This window comes from Stegostoma tigrinum, chromosome 7 (assembly GCF_030684315.1).
Source record: "Stegostoma tigrinum isolate sSteTig4 chromosome 7, sSteTig4.hap1, whole genome shotgun sequence".
Classification (NCBI taxonomy): Eukaryota; Metazoa; Chordata; class Chondrichthyes; order Orectolobiformes; family Stegostomatidae; genus Stegostoma; species Stegostoma tigrinum.
This window is the reverse complement of record NC_081360.1, coordinates 48,378,555-48,395,578: the sequence shown is the minus strand read 5'-3', so window position 1 is coordinate 48,395,578 and position 17,024 is coordinate 48,378,555. Positions and strand designations below refer to the sequence as shown.

Below are 17,024 nucleotides of genomic sequence, written 5' to 3'. Positions count from 1 at the left end.
TTTATTTCAAATCCAGAATCTTACACAATGGTGTTTTGCTATGAAATTCTGAATTGTCTTTGCATAATTATTAACAATCATTGAATTAGAATTTTCAGAGTGAATCAATTTGAAATATTCAATTACATTGAATGCTAAAACAAAACACTGGGTGAAATGTATAGGAAATTAATAATTGTATGCAAAAAGATATTTATGCTGATTTTGCTCCATCCAGAGCACAAAAGATATCAGCAGCTATAACTTGTTGGCATGTGTAATATATTACTGGAACATGGGAAATGTTAATTCTCAAGAATCATTTTGAGGTGGTGGGAATGGCATTTATTGCTCTGCTCATCCCAAGTTGCCCTTCAGAAGTTGGTAATGTGCTGTCTTCTTGAACTGCAAAAGTAAATACCAGGAAAAAGAAAGAAAATGCAAATGTTTCGGGGACAAATCTGAAGTTATGGTATGAAATTGTTGAACTCTGTCAAGGCCGGAAATGGCCAACTGGCAGCTTGCATTGTAATCCGTCAGAAGCCGAGGACAGCATGAGGCACCTTGGTCTATACATTAATGTCTTAAAATCTTCTTCCTAAGATTTCTTCCCTTGCAAGCATAGAAAGATCCAACATTTCCCCTTCAACCTCCTCCATTCCCAATACCGAAGACCCAGGTATTCCTCCCAGTTGAAACAGTAGTTTATATGTACTTTTTCAGTTTTGTACACTGTAATCATAGCTCATGATTTAGTCTGCTGTATCCTGGGGAGAATCAAATGTAGATTGGGTGACCACTTTGTAGAACACCTCCTTTTCATCTTCAAGGTGACCCTGAACCTCTCTATTCACCTGTCATTTCGATTCTCTACCTTGATCATATGCTGTTTTTAACCTCCTGCAGCATTCCAATTAAGTTTAATGTAACACTAAAGAACAACACCATCTTTTAAAATTCACTTATAGTATGTGAATGTCACTGAATTAATGAGCATTTATTGCCTATCCCTAGTTACTCAAGAAGTTGTTGGTGAGCTGCCTTCTTGAACCACTACAGTCCATTTGATTTAACTACACTGATAACGTCAGTAGAAAAGCAGTTTCAGGATATTAACTCAGCAACACTGAAGGAATGGTGATATATTTTCAAGTCTGAAATGCTGAGTGGCTTGGAGGGGAACTTGCAGGTATCTTTTAAGCTTCATCTTCTAGATGGTGGTGGCTGTGGGTTTGAAATGTGCTGAATTAACAGTCTTGGTGAATTTCTGCGGTGTACCTTGTCGATGGTATGCATTGCTGCTGAGTGTCGGTAGTGGAGGGACTAAAAGTTTATGGCTATGGTGCCAATTAAGCAGACTGCTTTATGAGAGACTGTGTCAAACTTCTAGTGTTGTCCGAGCCGCACTCATCAAGATAAGTAGAGAGTATTCCTTCATAATCCTGACTTGTGCCTCGTGGATAGTGGACAAGCTTTGATACCACTGAATGTCAAAGATTAATGGTTAGATTTTTACCCGTTGGAAATGGTCATTGTCTGTTCTTAGAAAGAATAGTAAAATAGTCCTCAGATAAAAAATACACATTTGAAGAACTGTGGATGCTGCAAATCAGAAACAAACAGAAATTGCTGGAAAAGTTCAGCAGATCTGTCAGCATCTGTTCAGGTACATTGACTCTTCTTCAGAATTCAAGACCCTTCTGAAGAAGAGTCAGTGGACCTGCAACAAGAACTCTGCTTTCTCTCCACAGGTGCTGCCAGACCTGCTGAGATTTTCCAGCAATTTCTGTTTGTGTAACTCTTAGATAGAAGGAGGCAAAGAAACAACAGTTATTCTGACATTACATGTAGCTACCTGTTACTGTTAACCAAAAAAGGTTAGACACAGTAGAGATTGCCAGCCCCTCAAAAGTAGTAGGTGGGCAGGTAGAACATTAATGGGAAAAAGCCACCACCTTCATGGGAGAAGGCCAAGAGTTTTCCTACCTCAGCCAAAGGCAAGAACAAAAACTGTTACTAGCAAAGATACAAGGCATCAGGGATGAACACTTCGTCACACGAACATTCCAAAACCTGTGTCCCTGCTCCTCCGTTCTACAGCACGGCTTCAGAACTGGTAAAGCATTCTCATCTGTCATGAGTCATGTATTTCCATTCTTTAATTAAATAGTGAATTATATCTGAACTACTGCTTCTTAACAAACTAAATTATCTTTCTGAAAATTCCATATAATGGTCAACCCCATCTTTAGGTAACCATGATCACTAGACCTTAAAATCTAAGACAAAGCATGTTGAAAGCCAAGCTGTTCAAGTAAAAGTTCAAGTGAAAGTAAGTGTACAGTTTGGAAAATTTCCCAGTCATATTGTTTGCAAAGTGCACCAGAAATCCAATCTGACCAATGATGGCATAATTCATCTACTCTCGATCATCAGCAAAGTGAAGGAAGATTGTGTCAAACAACATTTATATGTCAATAATGTGGTCACTGTGGATGATGTGGGTTCTGCCAAGGCTTTTATCAGAGGATGGACTTGAATTGGGTGGGGATGTGAGAGAGAGAGAGTGCAGGAGGAGGAGGAAAGAGTGACTGCTTTTACGTTAAAGCAACAATTCAGGGGAAAATGTTCTTCAGGTTGCAGTCCCACCTAGCACAGAAGAAGATCGAGATTGGACTAAAATGGTTAGATTGCAACAGAGGTATCACTACAGATGTTCCTCAGTGTAGTGTTCAACCATCTTCAACTCCTTCCCTTCATTAGGAGCAGAGATGTCCTCTGATAACTGTGTAGTTTTGGTATTGTTCACAACTGCATAGATACTGAGCGGTCTGTGACCATATGCAAAAAGATCTGAGTAGCATTCATGCTTGGGCTGATTTTAGCCAACAATCATCATGCCAAGAAGGCTGAGGCAATGACTGACCCAATCCAACAATAGAAAAATCTGTCTCTTTTTGATATATCCTGGTATTTCCATCAATGAAGTTCCACTGTTAACAGCCTTGGAGTTATCAATTGCCAAACACTTAGCTAGATGGCTATATAAACACTGAGGCTTCAAGAGCAGGTCAGAAACTGGGAATTCTGTAACAAGTAACACCTCCCCACACCTTAAGTCTGACCAAGGTACAGATCTGGAGTGTGGTGGAATACTCTCTATTTGCCTGGATGGACACAGCTCTAAAAATTCCCTAAAAAGTTTGACACCATTCAGGACAAAGCAGCCTACTTGATTGGTTCCTTATGAATCACGTTCTTCTGCCATTGCATTGTGCCAATGCGTAATTAGTGTAAATATAATTATTATAAATATGTAATTTACATGAGCTTCTGCAGCAACCTACTAAGGTTCCTTCAACCACACTTTCCAAATCTGCAATCTCCACTATCTGAAAGGACAATGGCAACATCCACACAGAAACTACCAATTGCAGGCTCTCCATTAAGCCACACACCAATCTGAAATGAAAGTGGATTGATGTTTGTTCATTTTTGCTGGGTTAAAATCCTGAAACTTCCAAACAACACTGTAGGTGTATCGATACCATGTGTGGACTGCAAATTTTAAAGATGACTGCTCACCTACCTTCTCAAAGGTAATATAGGGATGGGCTTTAAATGCTGATCTCTGCAGTGACACAACTCATAAATAAATAAAGAAAAACAAATCTAGCCTCACCTGTTGAGTGCTTGCAGCATTTTCGGTGTTTATTTCATTGCTGTTGAACAATATATAGACTAAGAAGAACATGACAGAATTACCTTAAGCTGTTCCAGATCAGGCCTTTCAAGGCTCACCACTTCTGCTAGTAGCTGGTCTTCTAAACCATCACGAGTGACTGTAAAGTTAATCAGCGTAGTCTGTGCCTGTATTTCAGGTTTGTAGTGAGGATTAGCCAATTTGGTGTGTAGAATTAAACGGAAGTTAGAATGGAATACACACTCTTTATCTCCGATCCTAACGTACCTTTGAAAAGAAGAATTGGTGGTGTTTTTGCTAAATTTCGTGAAAGCAAATTTCAAGCTAATGTTTAATTAATAAGCATTAAAATACAAATCTAACACTACCTTCCTTTCTTAATGATGTGTCTGCAAAGTAAAGGATCCAGCACAGGATCAATGGTCTCTTCCATGTTTTCTATTAAAACAGGATTTCCCACGACAAGTGCTTTTTCTATAACATCCACATATCTAAAATAAATGTTATCCAAGATTGTAAATGGAAAAATCCAGAACAACTTTAATAATATAAATCACATTTCAATTATAACAGGCATCCAGAAAGCAGATTAAGAACTCTCTTGCAGAGTATTCTTTATTCATTACACGAAGCTATCATAAGTAGATTATGTACCAACAGAGGAATGGGAGTTTGAGGAAAAGATAGAGGAATCCATGAAAGTCCAGTTGTCCTATGCTGGTGCTGAAACCATGACACAGTAGGATACCTATCCCCCAGATCCAGGCATCCACATCATCGTCATAATTCCCTAGTAATTGTATTTACAGAAAACACATATCAATATTGTTATTGAATGCATACCTGCCAGATAGTGAATGACAGTCGGAGTGGCACAATGTATTGGGTGATAATGTAGGAAGAAGTCAGTGAGTCAATAGGTCTGGACATGCTGTAAGCAGAAGGTGGGTAACCTTATGACAGTTGATTGTTTCAAGGCTGGTTACTGTGAAACAAAGTAGCTGAAAAATTTAGTGGCTCCCAACTTCCACAGAATGTGCTAAAGAATCATGCAGGCAAACCCTGTGCTGGGGACACCAAAGACAGAACTAGCAGGTAGTCTGATTGACATCATCGGCCTGGCAATTCCATTTGTTTTCTTGACGCCACCGGAAAGATGACAACACTAGAAACTGCTATTCCTTCCAGAACCTCTGCAACTAAACTGATCAGAGATTAGATTAATCCGGCTCTCCAAGCCTACACCAACGTGCTGCCTGTCTCAACTAAGGCCCCCCTAACCCTTCCAGGGACTGTATCCCTTCATTCCCATCCTATCCATGTATTTGTCAAGACGCCCTTTAAAAGTCACTACTGTATCTTCTTCCATTACCTTCCCTGGCAGCGAGTTCCAGGCACCCACCATCCTCTGCGTAAAAATCTTGCCTCGTACATCATTTTCAAACCTGGCCCTTCACACCTTAAACCTTCTCATTGGACCCCCACCCCTCCCCGTAACTGACTCTTCCAATCTGGGGGGAAAAAGCTTCTGACTGTCCACTCTGTCCATGCCCGTCATAATCTTGTAGGCCTCGATCAGGTCACCCCTCAATCGCATGGTAGCTCAGTGGTTAGCACTGCAGCCTCACAGCGCCAGGGACCCAGGTTCGATTCCAGCCTCGGGTAACTGTCTGTGTGCAGTTTGCACATTCTCCCTCTGTCTACGTGGGTTTCCTCCCACAGTCCAAAGATGTACAGGCTAGGTGGATTGGCCATGCTAAATTGTCAGTAGCGTTCAGGGTTATAGGGGGATGGGTCTGGGTGAGATGCTCCAAGGGGCGGTGTGAGCTTGTTGGGCCGAAGGGCCTGTTTCCACACTGTAGGGAATTTAATCTAATCCAATCTCCATTGTTCGAGTGAGAACAACCCAAGTTTCTCCAACCTCTCCTCACAGCTAATGCCTTCCATTCCAGGCAACATCCTGGTAAATCTTTTCTGTACCCTCTCCAAAGCCTTCTGGTAGTTTGGCAACCAGAACTGAACACAATATTCCAAATGTGGCCTAACTAAGGTTCTATAAAGCTGAAACATTACCTGCGAATTTTTAAACTCAATGCCTTGGCCGATGGAGGCAAGCATGCTGTATGCCTTGTTGACTACCTTCTCCACCTGCATTGCCACCTTTGGTGACCTGTGTACCTCTACACCTAGATCCCTCTGTCTGTCAGTAATCTTAAGGCTTCTGCCATTTACTGTATATTTTCCATCTGAATTAGACCTTCTGAAATGCATTACCTTACGTTTTTCCAGATTAAGCTCCATCTGCCATTTCACTGCCCTAGTCACCAATCTATACTCAGCTGTATCCTTTGACGGTCCTCATCGCTGTCCGCAATTCCACCAAACCTTGCGTCACCAGCAAACTTACTAATCAGACCAGTTACATTCTCCTCCAAATCATTTATATATAATAGCATAGGTCCCAACACCGATCCCTAAGGAACTGGTCAGAGTCCTCCATTCAGAAATGCACCCTTCCACTGCTACTCCTTTGTCTTTTATGACTGAGCCAGCTTTTATTAATCTTGCAAGCTCATCCCTGACCCCGTGAGACTTTACCTTCTGTATCAGCCTGCCATGATGGACCTTGTCAAACGCCTTATTGAAGTCCATGCAGACAATATCCACTGCCCTACCCGCATCGATCATCTTTGTCACTGCCTCAAAAACTCAACCAAGTTAGTGAGACACGACCTCCCCTTCACAAAACCATGTTGCCTCTCGCTAATATGCCCACTAACCTCCAAGAGGGAGTAAATCCTGTCTCGAAGAATCCTCTCTAATAACTGCCCCACTACTGATGTAAGGCTCACCAGCCTGTAATTAGCTGGATTATCCTTGCTACCCTTCTCAAACAAAGGAACAACATTGGCTATTCTCCAATCCTCTAGGACCTCCCCTGTAGCTAGTGAGCATTCAAAGATTTCCCTCAAAGCCACAGTAATTTCCTCCCTTGCCTCTGTCAGTATTCTGGGGTATATCCCATATGGCCCTGGGGACTTGACTACCTTCATGCTTTCAAGACCCCTAATACCACCTCCTTTTGATCGCAACATGACCCAAACTACCTACACACCCTTCACCAAACTTATCATCCACCAAGTCCTTCTCTGTGGTGAATACTGACGCAAAGTACTCATTTATTATCTCGCCCATTTCCTCTGGCTCCACACACAAATTCCCTTCCCTGTCCTTGACCGGGCCAACCCTCTCCATGGCTATCCTCTTTCTCTTTATATATGTATAAAAAGCCTTGGTATTTTCCTTAATCCTGTTGGCCAATAACTTTTCATGACCACTTTTAGCCCTCCTGACTCCTTGCTTACGTTTCTTGCGACTTTCCTTGTATCCCACCCTTTCTTCATTTGTTCCCAGCCTCCTAACCTTGGTAAATGCTTCCTGTTTTTATTTTTAATTAGGCTAAATCTGTGCAAAGTCTGTCCCATTTAGTACAGTGATAGTGACACACAACATGATGGAATTATTCTCAATGTGGAGGCTAGACTTCATCTCCGCAAGTACTGTGCTGGGGTCGCTATTACCAATACTGTCACGGACAGATGCATCTGCAGCTGATAGGTTGGTAGGAATGAGGTTGAGTACGTTTTTCCCTCTGTTGGTTCCCTCTCTACCTGCCGCAGACCCAGTCTAGCAGCTATGTCCCGTTGGACCCGACCAGCTCGATGTTTACTCTGAAGCTGCAAGACTTCATGGGGTTCTGAGTCAATGTTGAGGACTCCCAGAGCAACACTCTCCTGACTGTATACCACTGTGCCAACATCTTTGCTGGGTCTGTCCTGCCGGTGAGACAGGACATATCCAGGGATGGTGATGGTGGTATCTGGGACATTGTCTGTGAGGTATGATTCTGTGAGTATGACTATGGTCAGGCTGTTGCTTAACGAGTCGTTGAGGACAGTTCTCCCAATTCTGGCATCAGCCCCCAGATGTTAGTGAGATTGACAGGGCTGTTTCTGCCATTGTCTTTTCTGGTGCCTAGGCCAATGCCAGATGTTCCATCCGATTTCATTTCTTTGAAATTTTGTAGCGATTCGTACAACTAATGGCTTGCTGGGCCATTTCAGAGGTCAACTGAGAGTCAATCACAATCCTGTGGGTCTGGAGTCACATGTAGGCCAGATCAGGTGGCAGATTTCCCTCCCTTAATGATATTAGTGAACCAGATGAGCTTTTCCAACAATTGGCAATGATTTCATGGTCATCAGTAGATTCTTAATTTCAGATTTAACTTTTATTGAATTCAATTTCCACCATCTGCTGAGGCAGGATTTGAACCTGGGTCCCCAGAACACTATCTGGGTTTCTAAATTAACAGTCTGGCAATAATACCACTAGGTCATCGCCTTTTCAAGTCTTGATAGATTCGTAAATCATAAAATGTCAGAGAGGTAGGCCATTTAGCTCACTTAGCCTGCTCCACTGATCAATGAAATCATGCCTGATCTGATAATCCTTAATTCCACACTCCCAATTTTTCACTCTAACCCTTGATTCCCTTATTGATTAAAAATCCATCTCAGCCTTGAATACACTTAATAATACCTCTCCAGATTTCTGTAATAGAGAATTCCATGCACCCTCTATCACCTGAGAGACAAAATTCCTCATCGCTGTCCTATTTGGACAAACCCTTACATTGAAATTATGCCCTCCGATCATAGATTCTTTCTCAAGGAGAAACAATCTTTCCACACCTACCTTTACCAAGTCCCCTTAAAATTTTATATGTTTCATTGAGATCACCCCTCAGTCTTTGAAACCCCAAACACAATTTACTTAACATCTCCTCATAAGACAACTCCTCCATACCTGGGATCAACCCAGTGAATCTCTATGAATTGTCTCCAATGCAGTATACCTTTCCTTAAATAAAGAGGCCAACAATTGTTCATAGTATTCTCTGTGTGATCTAACTTGTGCCTTGCATAGTTTTAACAAGACTTTCCAATTGTTATACTTCACTCTCTCTGAAGTAAAAGTCAATATTTCATTTACCTTCTCTATTATGTGCTGAGCTTCTGCTAGTATTTTGTGATTTGTGTACGAGGACAGCCAAATCGCTTTGTGCTGTAGCTTTCAGCAGCCCTTCTTCATTTAAATGTTATTGAGCCACTCTAGCCCTCCTGTCAAAGTGCATAACTGCACATTTCTCCAAGTTACATTCCATTTGTCACTCACTTAAACTGACTGTATCCCTCTGTAGGCTCCTGAAAGTCAACTCACCACTTGACTTTTCAACCATTTTGGTAACATTTGGCACTCTATATATTTCCTTCCTAAATATATCCAGCAACATTTCGTCCAAAACCTTCTCCAATAGAGAATTCCATGAGTTCACCATTCTCTGAGTGAAGAAAATTTTCCTCATCTCAATTTGAAATGAATTACCAAGTACCCTGAAATTGTTCAGTATAAGGGACCCAATCTGGCCAGGAGAAACATCATCTCACCATTTAAACTGCCCAAGCCTCACAGAATTTAAAGAAACCCCTTCTCAACCTTCTAAACTCAAGGCAATACAGGTCCCCCCCCGATTGAACCAAATGCCCCCCATGTGTCAAACCTGTCATCCCAGGAATCAGTTTAATGCACCTTTGATGAACTTTCTTTATAGCAAGTATTTCTTTTATTGGCTGTGGAGACCAAAACTGCACACACAGGTCTCCACATGGCCCCACCAAGGTCCTTCTCAGCTGCAGTACATCTCCCTTGATCCTGAATTTAAATCTTCTTGCAATGAAAGCCAACATAACATTTGCCTACCTAACTGCTTGCTGCATCTGCATGCATGTTCTCAATGACCAGTACACAAGACACCAAGGTCCCGTTGTACAACCAACTTTTCCAGTCTATCATTACTCCGAATTTAATAGCGCTCCACATTCTATTTTTCCTATCTAGGTGAACAAATTCACATTTATCCAAATTATTCTGCATCAGTCATGTATTTGCCCACTTATTCAACTTATCTAAATTCCCCTGAGCCCCTTTATGTCCTCCTCACAACTCCCAATCCCACCTAGTTTTGAGTCGTATGCAAACTTGGAAATATTAAACTCAAACCCCTCATCCAAACTGCTAACATATTAAAACCAAAAATGTGGGCTGTAAATCAGAAACAAAAACAGAAATTTCTGGAAAATCTCAGCAGGTCTGGCAGCATCTGTGAAGACAAATGTGTTAACATTTCATGCCCAGTGACCCTGCCTCAAAACTAGTGATAACTAGGAAAATATTGGTTTATATGCAGACGGTAGGTTGGGGGGGGACTGAGTAAGGAGTAAATGATAGGTGGGGATCGAGCTCAAGGAGAGAGAACAGTTGGACAGATGAAGGAGTAGATAACAATCTGGTGAGGAAGGTGAATAGCTATCAATGGGGATTGTTAGTGGCTAACAACGGGTTGTGTGTAATAACAGACCATGTAATAACAAGGCTTGGTGTGTGGGGGTAGGGGCAAGTTCATGGCTAAGTTCAAACCCTGAAGTCATTGAACTCGACGTTGAGTTCAGAAGGTTGCAGGGTAACCTGCTGAGACAAAGGCATTGGGGAACATCAGCCACCATTTCCACCACAGAGCAGTGTGTTGAAGTAATAGTAAGTGGAAGATCAGGCTCTTTTTTGCGACCAGAACGTAAATGTTCTGTGAAGCGCTTACCCAGTCTATGCTCTGTGTCCCCAATGTAGAGGAGACCCCATTGTGAGCAGCGAATACAGTAAACTAGATTTTGGGGAGTGCTGCTTCACTTGGAAGTGATGTTTGGGCCCTTGGATACTGAGGAGGGACGAGATAAATGGGCAGGTGTTATACATTCTGCATTTGAAGGTGAAGGTGTCATGGGACAGTGGGGAGGATGTCGTAAGTGAAGGAAAAGTGGACCAGCTTGTTCCAAAGGGAACGGTCCTTCCGGAAGGTGGATAAAGGAGGGGAGGGGAATATGTATATGGTGATGGCATCTTGCGGAGGTGGTGGAAATGGTGGCTGATGATTTTCTAGGTGTGGATGCTGGTGGGATGGTAGCTAAGGACAAGAGCAACCCTGTTGCTGATGTCAGAAGGAAGAGAGGGAATGAGGGCCGAAGTACTGGAGATGAGTCGAAAGGTGCAGGGAAATCTTTGTTTGTGGAAGAAATTATACATTTTGGAGGCTCCCTTGTCAAAGGTGGCAGCATCAGAACAGGTGTGAAGGAGACAGAGGAACTGGGAGAATGGAATGTAGTCTTTACAGGAAGCAGGGTATGAGGATGTATAGTCAAGGTAAGAGTCGATGGTCTTCTCGTGGATATTGGTGGCCAGCCTATCCCCAGAAATGGAAACAGACGTTGAGGAAGGGAAGGGAGGAGTCAGAGATAGACCAGATGAAAATGAAGGGGTGTATATTGGAAATGAAATCGATAAATGTTTCCAATTCCAGACAAGAGGGGGAAGTAGCACCAAAGATATCAACCAAATATTGGAGAAAGAGTTGTGGGTGGGGGCCAGAATAGGACTTGAACATTGAATGTTCCACATATCTCATACAGGGACAGGCAAAACTGGGGCCCATGCAGGTACCCATGACCACCCCTCTGAGCTAAGAAATTGAGAGGAGTTAAAAGAGAAGTTGTTCAGTGTGAGGAAGAGCTTGGCCAGGTAGGGTGGATGGTGGTGGATGGGTACGGTTCAGGCCTTTCTTCCAAGAAGTAGTGGAGAGCTCTAAGGCCCTTCTGGGGGGGCGGGGGGGGGGGGTGATGGGTATGTAAAGGGATTGTACATCCATGGTAAAGTGAAGGCAGCTGGAGTCAACAAACTGCAAATTCTAAAACTGGCGTAAAGTGTCAGAGGAATCATGGATGTAAGTGGGCAGGGACTGGACCACGGGAGAAAAAAAGTCAAATTTGCAAGTGATGAGTTCTGTGGGCCAGGAGCAGGCAGAAACAATGGGTCAGCCTGGGCAGTCCTGTTTGTGGATTTGGGGAAGAAGAGCTGTGAAGTGAGCTATGCATCTATTCTATTCAAAACGTCCTCAAAAAATTCAGTAGATTAGTAAACATGAGTTCCCTTTCAGAAATCCACATGACTTAGTGTAATGATACTGGATTTTTTTTTGACAAGTGTCTAGTTATCACATGCTTTACAACAGACTCCAGTATTTTCTCTACATTTGATTCAAGCTTAACCAGTCTTTGATTCCCAGTTTGCTCTTCACACAACTTTTAAAAACAATTGGTTACATTTCCCATCTTCCAATTGACAACTTACTGAATTTGTGGAGATGACAGCCAACACATACACTATTTCTACGGCCACACTATTTCTATGGCCACCTCACTCTGGGATGGAGATTATCAGGCCCTGGAGATTTATCAGTTTTCAGTCCTGTAATATTTTTCAGCACATTTTGTTCTTTTACTAATACTAATTCCCTCCAATTCCTGTTTTCCGAACACTGGATTTTTTGTGCCTTTAAAAGTGAAGACAGAACAAAATTAGACCTTTACTTGCTCTGCTATTTCTTGTTCTCCATTAACAACGACCCATTTCAGACTGTAGGATGCCTACATTTGTCCACACTGATCTTTTTCATCTTTTTACCTACTTATAAATGTTCTTACCATGTAGTTTTATGCCCCTGCACGTTTATTTTTGTACTCTGCCTTCCCCCCTAAACTGCTTCATTCACCTTTGCTTAATTCTAAAGTGCTCCCTGTAGTCAGGCTTGATACTTTTTCAAACAATATTATATGCCTTCCCTTTGGATCTAACAATATCCTTAATTTTTGCTGTTAACCACGGTTGGACTACTTTTCCAGTTGCGTTCTTTTACCTGAAAGTGGTGTGCAATTGAAGCAACGTGTTCATTCCTTCAATACTGACCATTTCCTGTCCACTATCATGACTTTTAATGAAGTTATCCAGCCTATCACAGCTAATGAATCCCTCAAATCTTCACAGCTTTCATTGTTTATAGACTCATACATCATGGCAACAGACACTTCAGTCCAACCAGTCTGGATTTAGGACCCTAGTTTTGAATTGGACTACATCACTTTTGGTCCCAACGAAGAATTCTGATGAAGTCACCCGACTTGAAACATTAACTCTGCTTTCTCCCCACGGTTGCTGCCAGACCTGCTGAGTTTCTCCAGCAACTTCTGTGTTTGTTTCAGATTTGTAAGAAGTAAATTTGTTTCAGATTTCCAGCATCTACAGTTCTTTGTCTTATTTAAGAATTCTATGGTGTTGCACAGTTATTCCTAGATCATTAATTAACCTCTTCTCAATACATACATTTAGGATAGCCTACCCCAGGCTGTTTCCTCAATGTAGAGGCTTTAAAATCCATCTTGTTCACATTCCAGGAATTCATCCACCAGAGCATTATTGTAAACATGGTTTCCAATCTATACTGATATCACCCAATTACATAGCTCTCTAATTTTCTTTTTAACGCTATTCCCTACCTTCCCACTACTTCTTGGAGGCCTGTACTCAACACCCACTAAAGGTTTCCACACATTATTTTTCTTTAACCCCATCCAGACTGATTTCACTTCTTGATTCTTGCACGAATATCCTTTACACTACTGCATTCATTGCACCTTTCGCTAATAAAGTGACCCACTTCCTTTTCCATTTGTCTTGTCCTACCTAAAGACTGAATGCCCTTGGATGTTCAATTCAGAGCCTTGGTCATCCTGCAGTCATGCCTCTGTATTCGCTATCATGTCATACCCGTGTAAAATTATTTGTGCTGTTAATTCAGGGAGACAATGATATGGTAACATTGTTGGTAAGTGTTGGAGGCCAGGGTCCAAATCTCATAATAGCACATGGTGGAATTTGTATTAAAAATCTGGCACAGTGGTATAACAGTCAGGAGGGAGTTTCCCTGCCAGTCCTCATATTGGCTCTGACCCCATGAAGTCTCATGGCATCAACTCAAATATTGACAGGAAAATTACCTGATTATTATCAAGCACTGTCCCCAAATTCCACCCCCCCCCCCCCACCCCGCTCCAATTAATCAGGACTCCTCCCTGTTGAATACAACTTGGAGAAAGTGGCAAGTACCACTGAGGGTGGCAAGGTGGCAGAATGCACTCAGGATAGGATCTTCTATTTCCACTACGAATAATGGGTTAGCAGCACAACTACTAACCAAACCAATTGAGTCTTACAGTATGTAACTGCTGGAGGGTCTGCTACAGGTGGTGAGAGAACCAACATGAGGGAAAAACTTCATTCTCATTGATCTGTCACAATAAAAGTGACTACCATGCACACAATCTTTACAGAGACAAAGTCCCACCTTAACACTGATTATACATTGTGTTGTGTGGCATTATTGCTGTGTTAAGTCAAACAGACTTCAAATAAGCAAAATGCCCAGGTACATCCTGAATACAAAACAGGAGCATAAATTCAACACCACCAACTACCTTCATCAGTCTCCTCTCCATCGTCAGTAAAGTGATAGAAAATGTAATCTACAGCACTATCAAGCAGCACCTACTTAGCAATAACCTGCTTAGTGATGACCAGTTTGGGTTCCACCAGGGCAACTCAGCTCCTGACCTCATTATAACTCAAGGTCAAACCTGGACAGAAGAGCTGAATTCCAGAGATGAACTGAGAGTGATTGAACTTGGCGTCAATGCTGCATTTGATGATGTGTAGCATGAAGGAGTAAAAGCTGGAGTCAGTGGGCATCGGGGGCAAACTCTTCACTGGTTGGAGACATAGCTGATAAAAAAAGGAAGGCAATTAGACGTCCTGCACCAGCTTGGATTACCATGAATCACACAATCCCCTAATGTGCAGAAGCAGCCCATTTAGCCCTGTGAGTCTACCCTAACTGTCTGAACAGCATCCCACCCAGACCACCCTAACCCTGTGACCCTGCATGTCCCATGGCTAATCCACTTAATTTGCATATCTTTGGTGAAGGATTCTCCTTCTCAGCCTCTCCCCTCACCTGAGATGTGGTGACCCTCAAATTAAACCACCACCAGTCATCACTCTCAAACAAGAGAGCAGCTCTGTGGTCTGGAAGGACTATGATGACCTGACATTTTACCTCATCGCGAATCCTCCATTCATTCAGGTAGTAACTTTAGACTTGTCCTTTTGACATTCTCGTTATTTTTTGTACTCCAGCATTGTTTGTTGCTAGCCGTCATCTCCTCCGCTTTTCTATCCTTGTTTCTGTCACATTTATCACTCCATTTAGTGCCCTGTCTGCCTGTCATTGTCATATAAACTCTCCCCCACCATACTAGCAGTCTCGTCCCTGCAAGAATATTGGTCCTTATCCTACTGTAGTGCAACCCATCCAGCTTGAACAGACCTCATTTCCCCAGAATCGATCACACACATTCATTCGGCGGCCTACTTTCCTACTCATGATTTCACCAACACATGACACTTGGAGCGATCCTGAGATTACTACCTTTGAGGTTTGGCTTTCTGATTTATCTCCTATCCCCCTATATTCTATTTGTAGGACGCCCACCCTCTCTTTAATCTATGGACTACTACTTCTGTTCTCTCTTCACCTTCAGAATGTCCTCCAACTAATCACTGACATCCTTAACCTTGGCACTAGGGACATAATCCTGGAGTCACACATGTGACCATAGAAACATCTGTTTGTGTCCCTTATACTAGAATCCCTTACTCTTGCACTCTCCTCCAACCATTCCTGATGCAACGAACCTGGCTCTTACATTCCCCAGAGAAACCATCTCCCCTGGCAGTCTTCAAAATGAAAAATCTGTCAGAGAAAGGCAGACTGCTGCACTATCTGCCCATGTTTTTACTCTGCCTAGTGGTTAGAGGCCCTTTCTGGCTGTGCACTCTTTACCTGTGGTGTGGCTATCTAACTGTATATGCTATCCACAAAGATCTCAACCTGGTGGATGGTCCACAGTGATCCCTGTCGCTACTCCAGATCAGATATGCGGATTTTCAGTAGTTGCAGTCGGACACACTTCCTGCACCATATAGTCACTCTGAACATGAAATGTTCCCGACTTCTGTCATCATACAGAGAAGCATCTGATCAGGCCCATCTGCCTTGTCATGACTTACCCTTAAATTATTCTCTTTTCATATACTTCCTTTCAAAACAAAGGCCAAATATGTACCAGGGATCTTATCTTACTGCATGTCAAGGAGGCTTCACCTTATCTGCTCCTCTCAGTGATGCAGCCTGCCTGCCATGAGGGCTTCACTTCATCTGCTGCTTTCAGTAATGTTGGCTGCCTGCCATGGGGACTTCACCTGCTCCTCTCAATTGCAATGTAAGCTGTTGGTACACTCCAAAGTGTAGCGCTGAGGTAGCGAAAATTTCTCCAAATGAGTTGGAGATGTAGCCAGGATGGTATGGTGAGGTTAGTGCATGTCCAGTACCAATCTCCATGGAGAGAGCACGCAATTGGTCACTGCCCATGAACTGTGGGCTGAGGTGGTGGGGAATCCTGGTCAATAGAGAGGCCTGGAAGAACAAGTGGCAAGTGGACCTGCCAGGTACCCAACTCTGGCCTGGAAGAACAGGTGGCAAGTGGACCTGCCAGGTACCCAACTCTGGCCTTCATTTGAGGAGTTGTCTCCATCTAATTTTGCTCTATTACCTGATAAAATATCAAACTGCACATAAATGAGAGACAAAAACAGAAAATGCTGAATAAGCTCAACAGGTCTGGCAGCATCTGTGGAGAGAAATCTGAGTTAACGTTTTGGGTCCAGTGGCACTTCCTCAGAACAAAATGAGGTGAGATTAGGTAGTAATGAGAAGTCAATGCATGCAAATAGGCATCTCACTGATTACTAGTGATGTTTGTGTTCTCACTGCTAAAAACTTGGGTGGAAAATTGGACAATTTTCTTGATGCCAAGCATCTTGTCCTTTTTTTCTTGCCATATTTTATCAAATGACTTGCCATTACCCATGTATTTCAGGGGCTGAAAACCTTCTGTCCAATGTTTTGAGTTTAAGGTAACAGCCTGGTCTGTACTGTGACTTTAGTGAAACAAGCTGTAAGATATCAAATATGTATTGTGTATTTTGTCATTATAGCAATCTCCCATCAATACCTCATGGCAGGGTTCACATGACTATAGCAAGCCAGAAGGTACATTGACACAGCCTGCATTTCTATCCTAAACAAAGATGTCTACCCTCTTCTGAATTTCCTCCACCTTCCTATCCACAGACATATTTAAAACCCCCCAGAGCCCCACTACAACCTTATATCATTAAGGCAACTTTTCTAAAAGCTACATTGCTTTTGACATTCAAA

At 42.5% G+C, this 17,024-nt stretch overlaps 1 protein-coding gene across 1 annotated transcript in view; it reads right to left on the bottom strand.

Annotated features, from left to right (window-relative positions):
* dnah9l (dynein, axonemal, heavy polypeptide 9 like) overlaps window positions 1-17,024 on the bottom strand; it is a 353,637-nt gene that overhangs the window by 54,326 nt on the left and 282,287 nt on the right. The window contains 2 exon segments of the mRNA XM_059647649.1: window positions 3,745-3,949; window positions 4,051-4,173. Of these exon segments, the coding sequence (XP_059503632.1) occupies window positions 3,745-3,949; window positions 4,051-4,173 (328 nt within the window).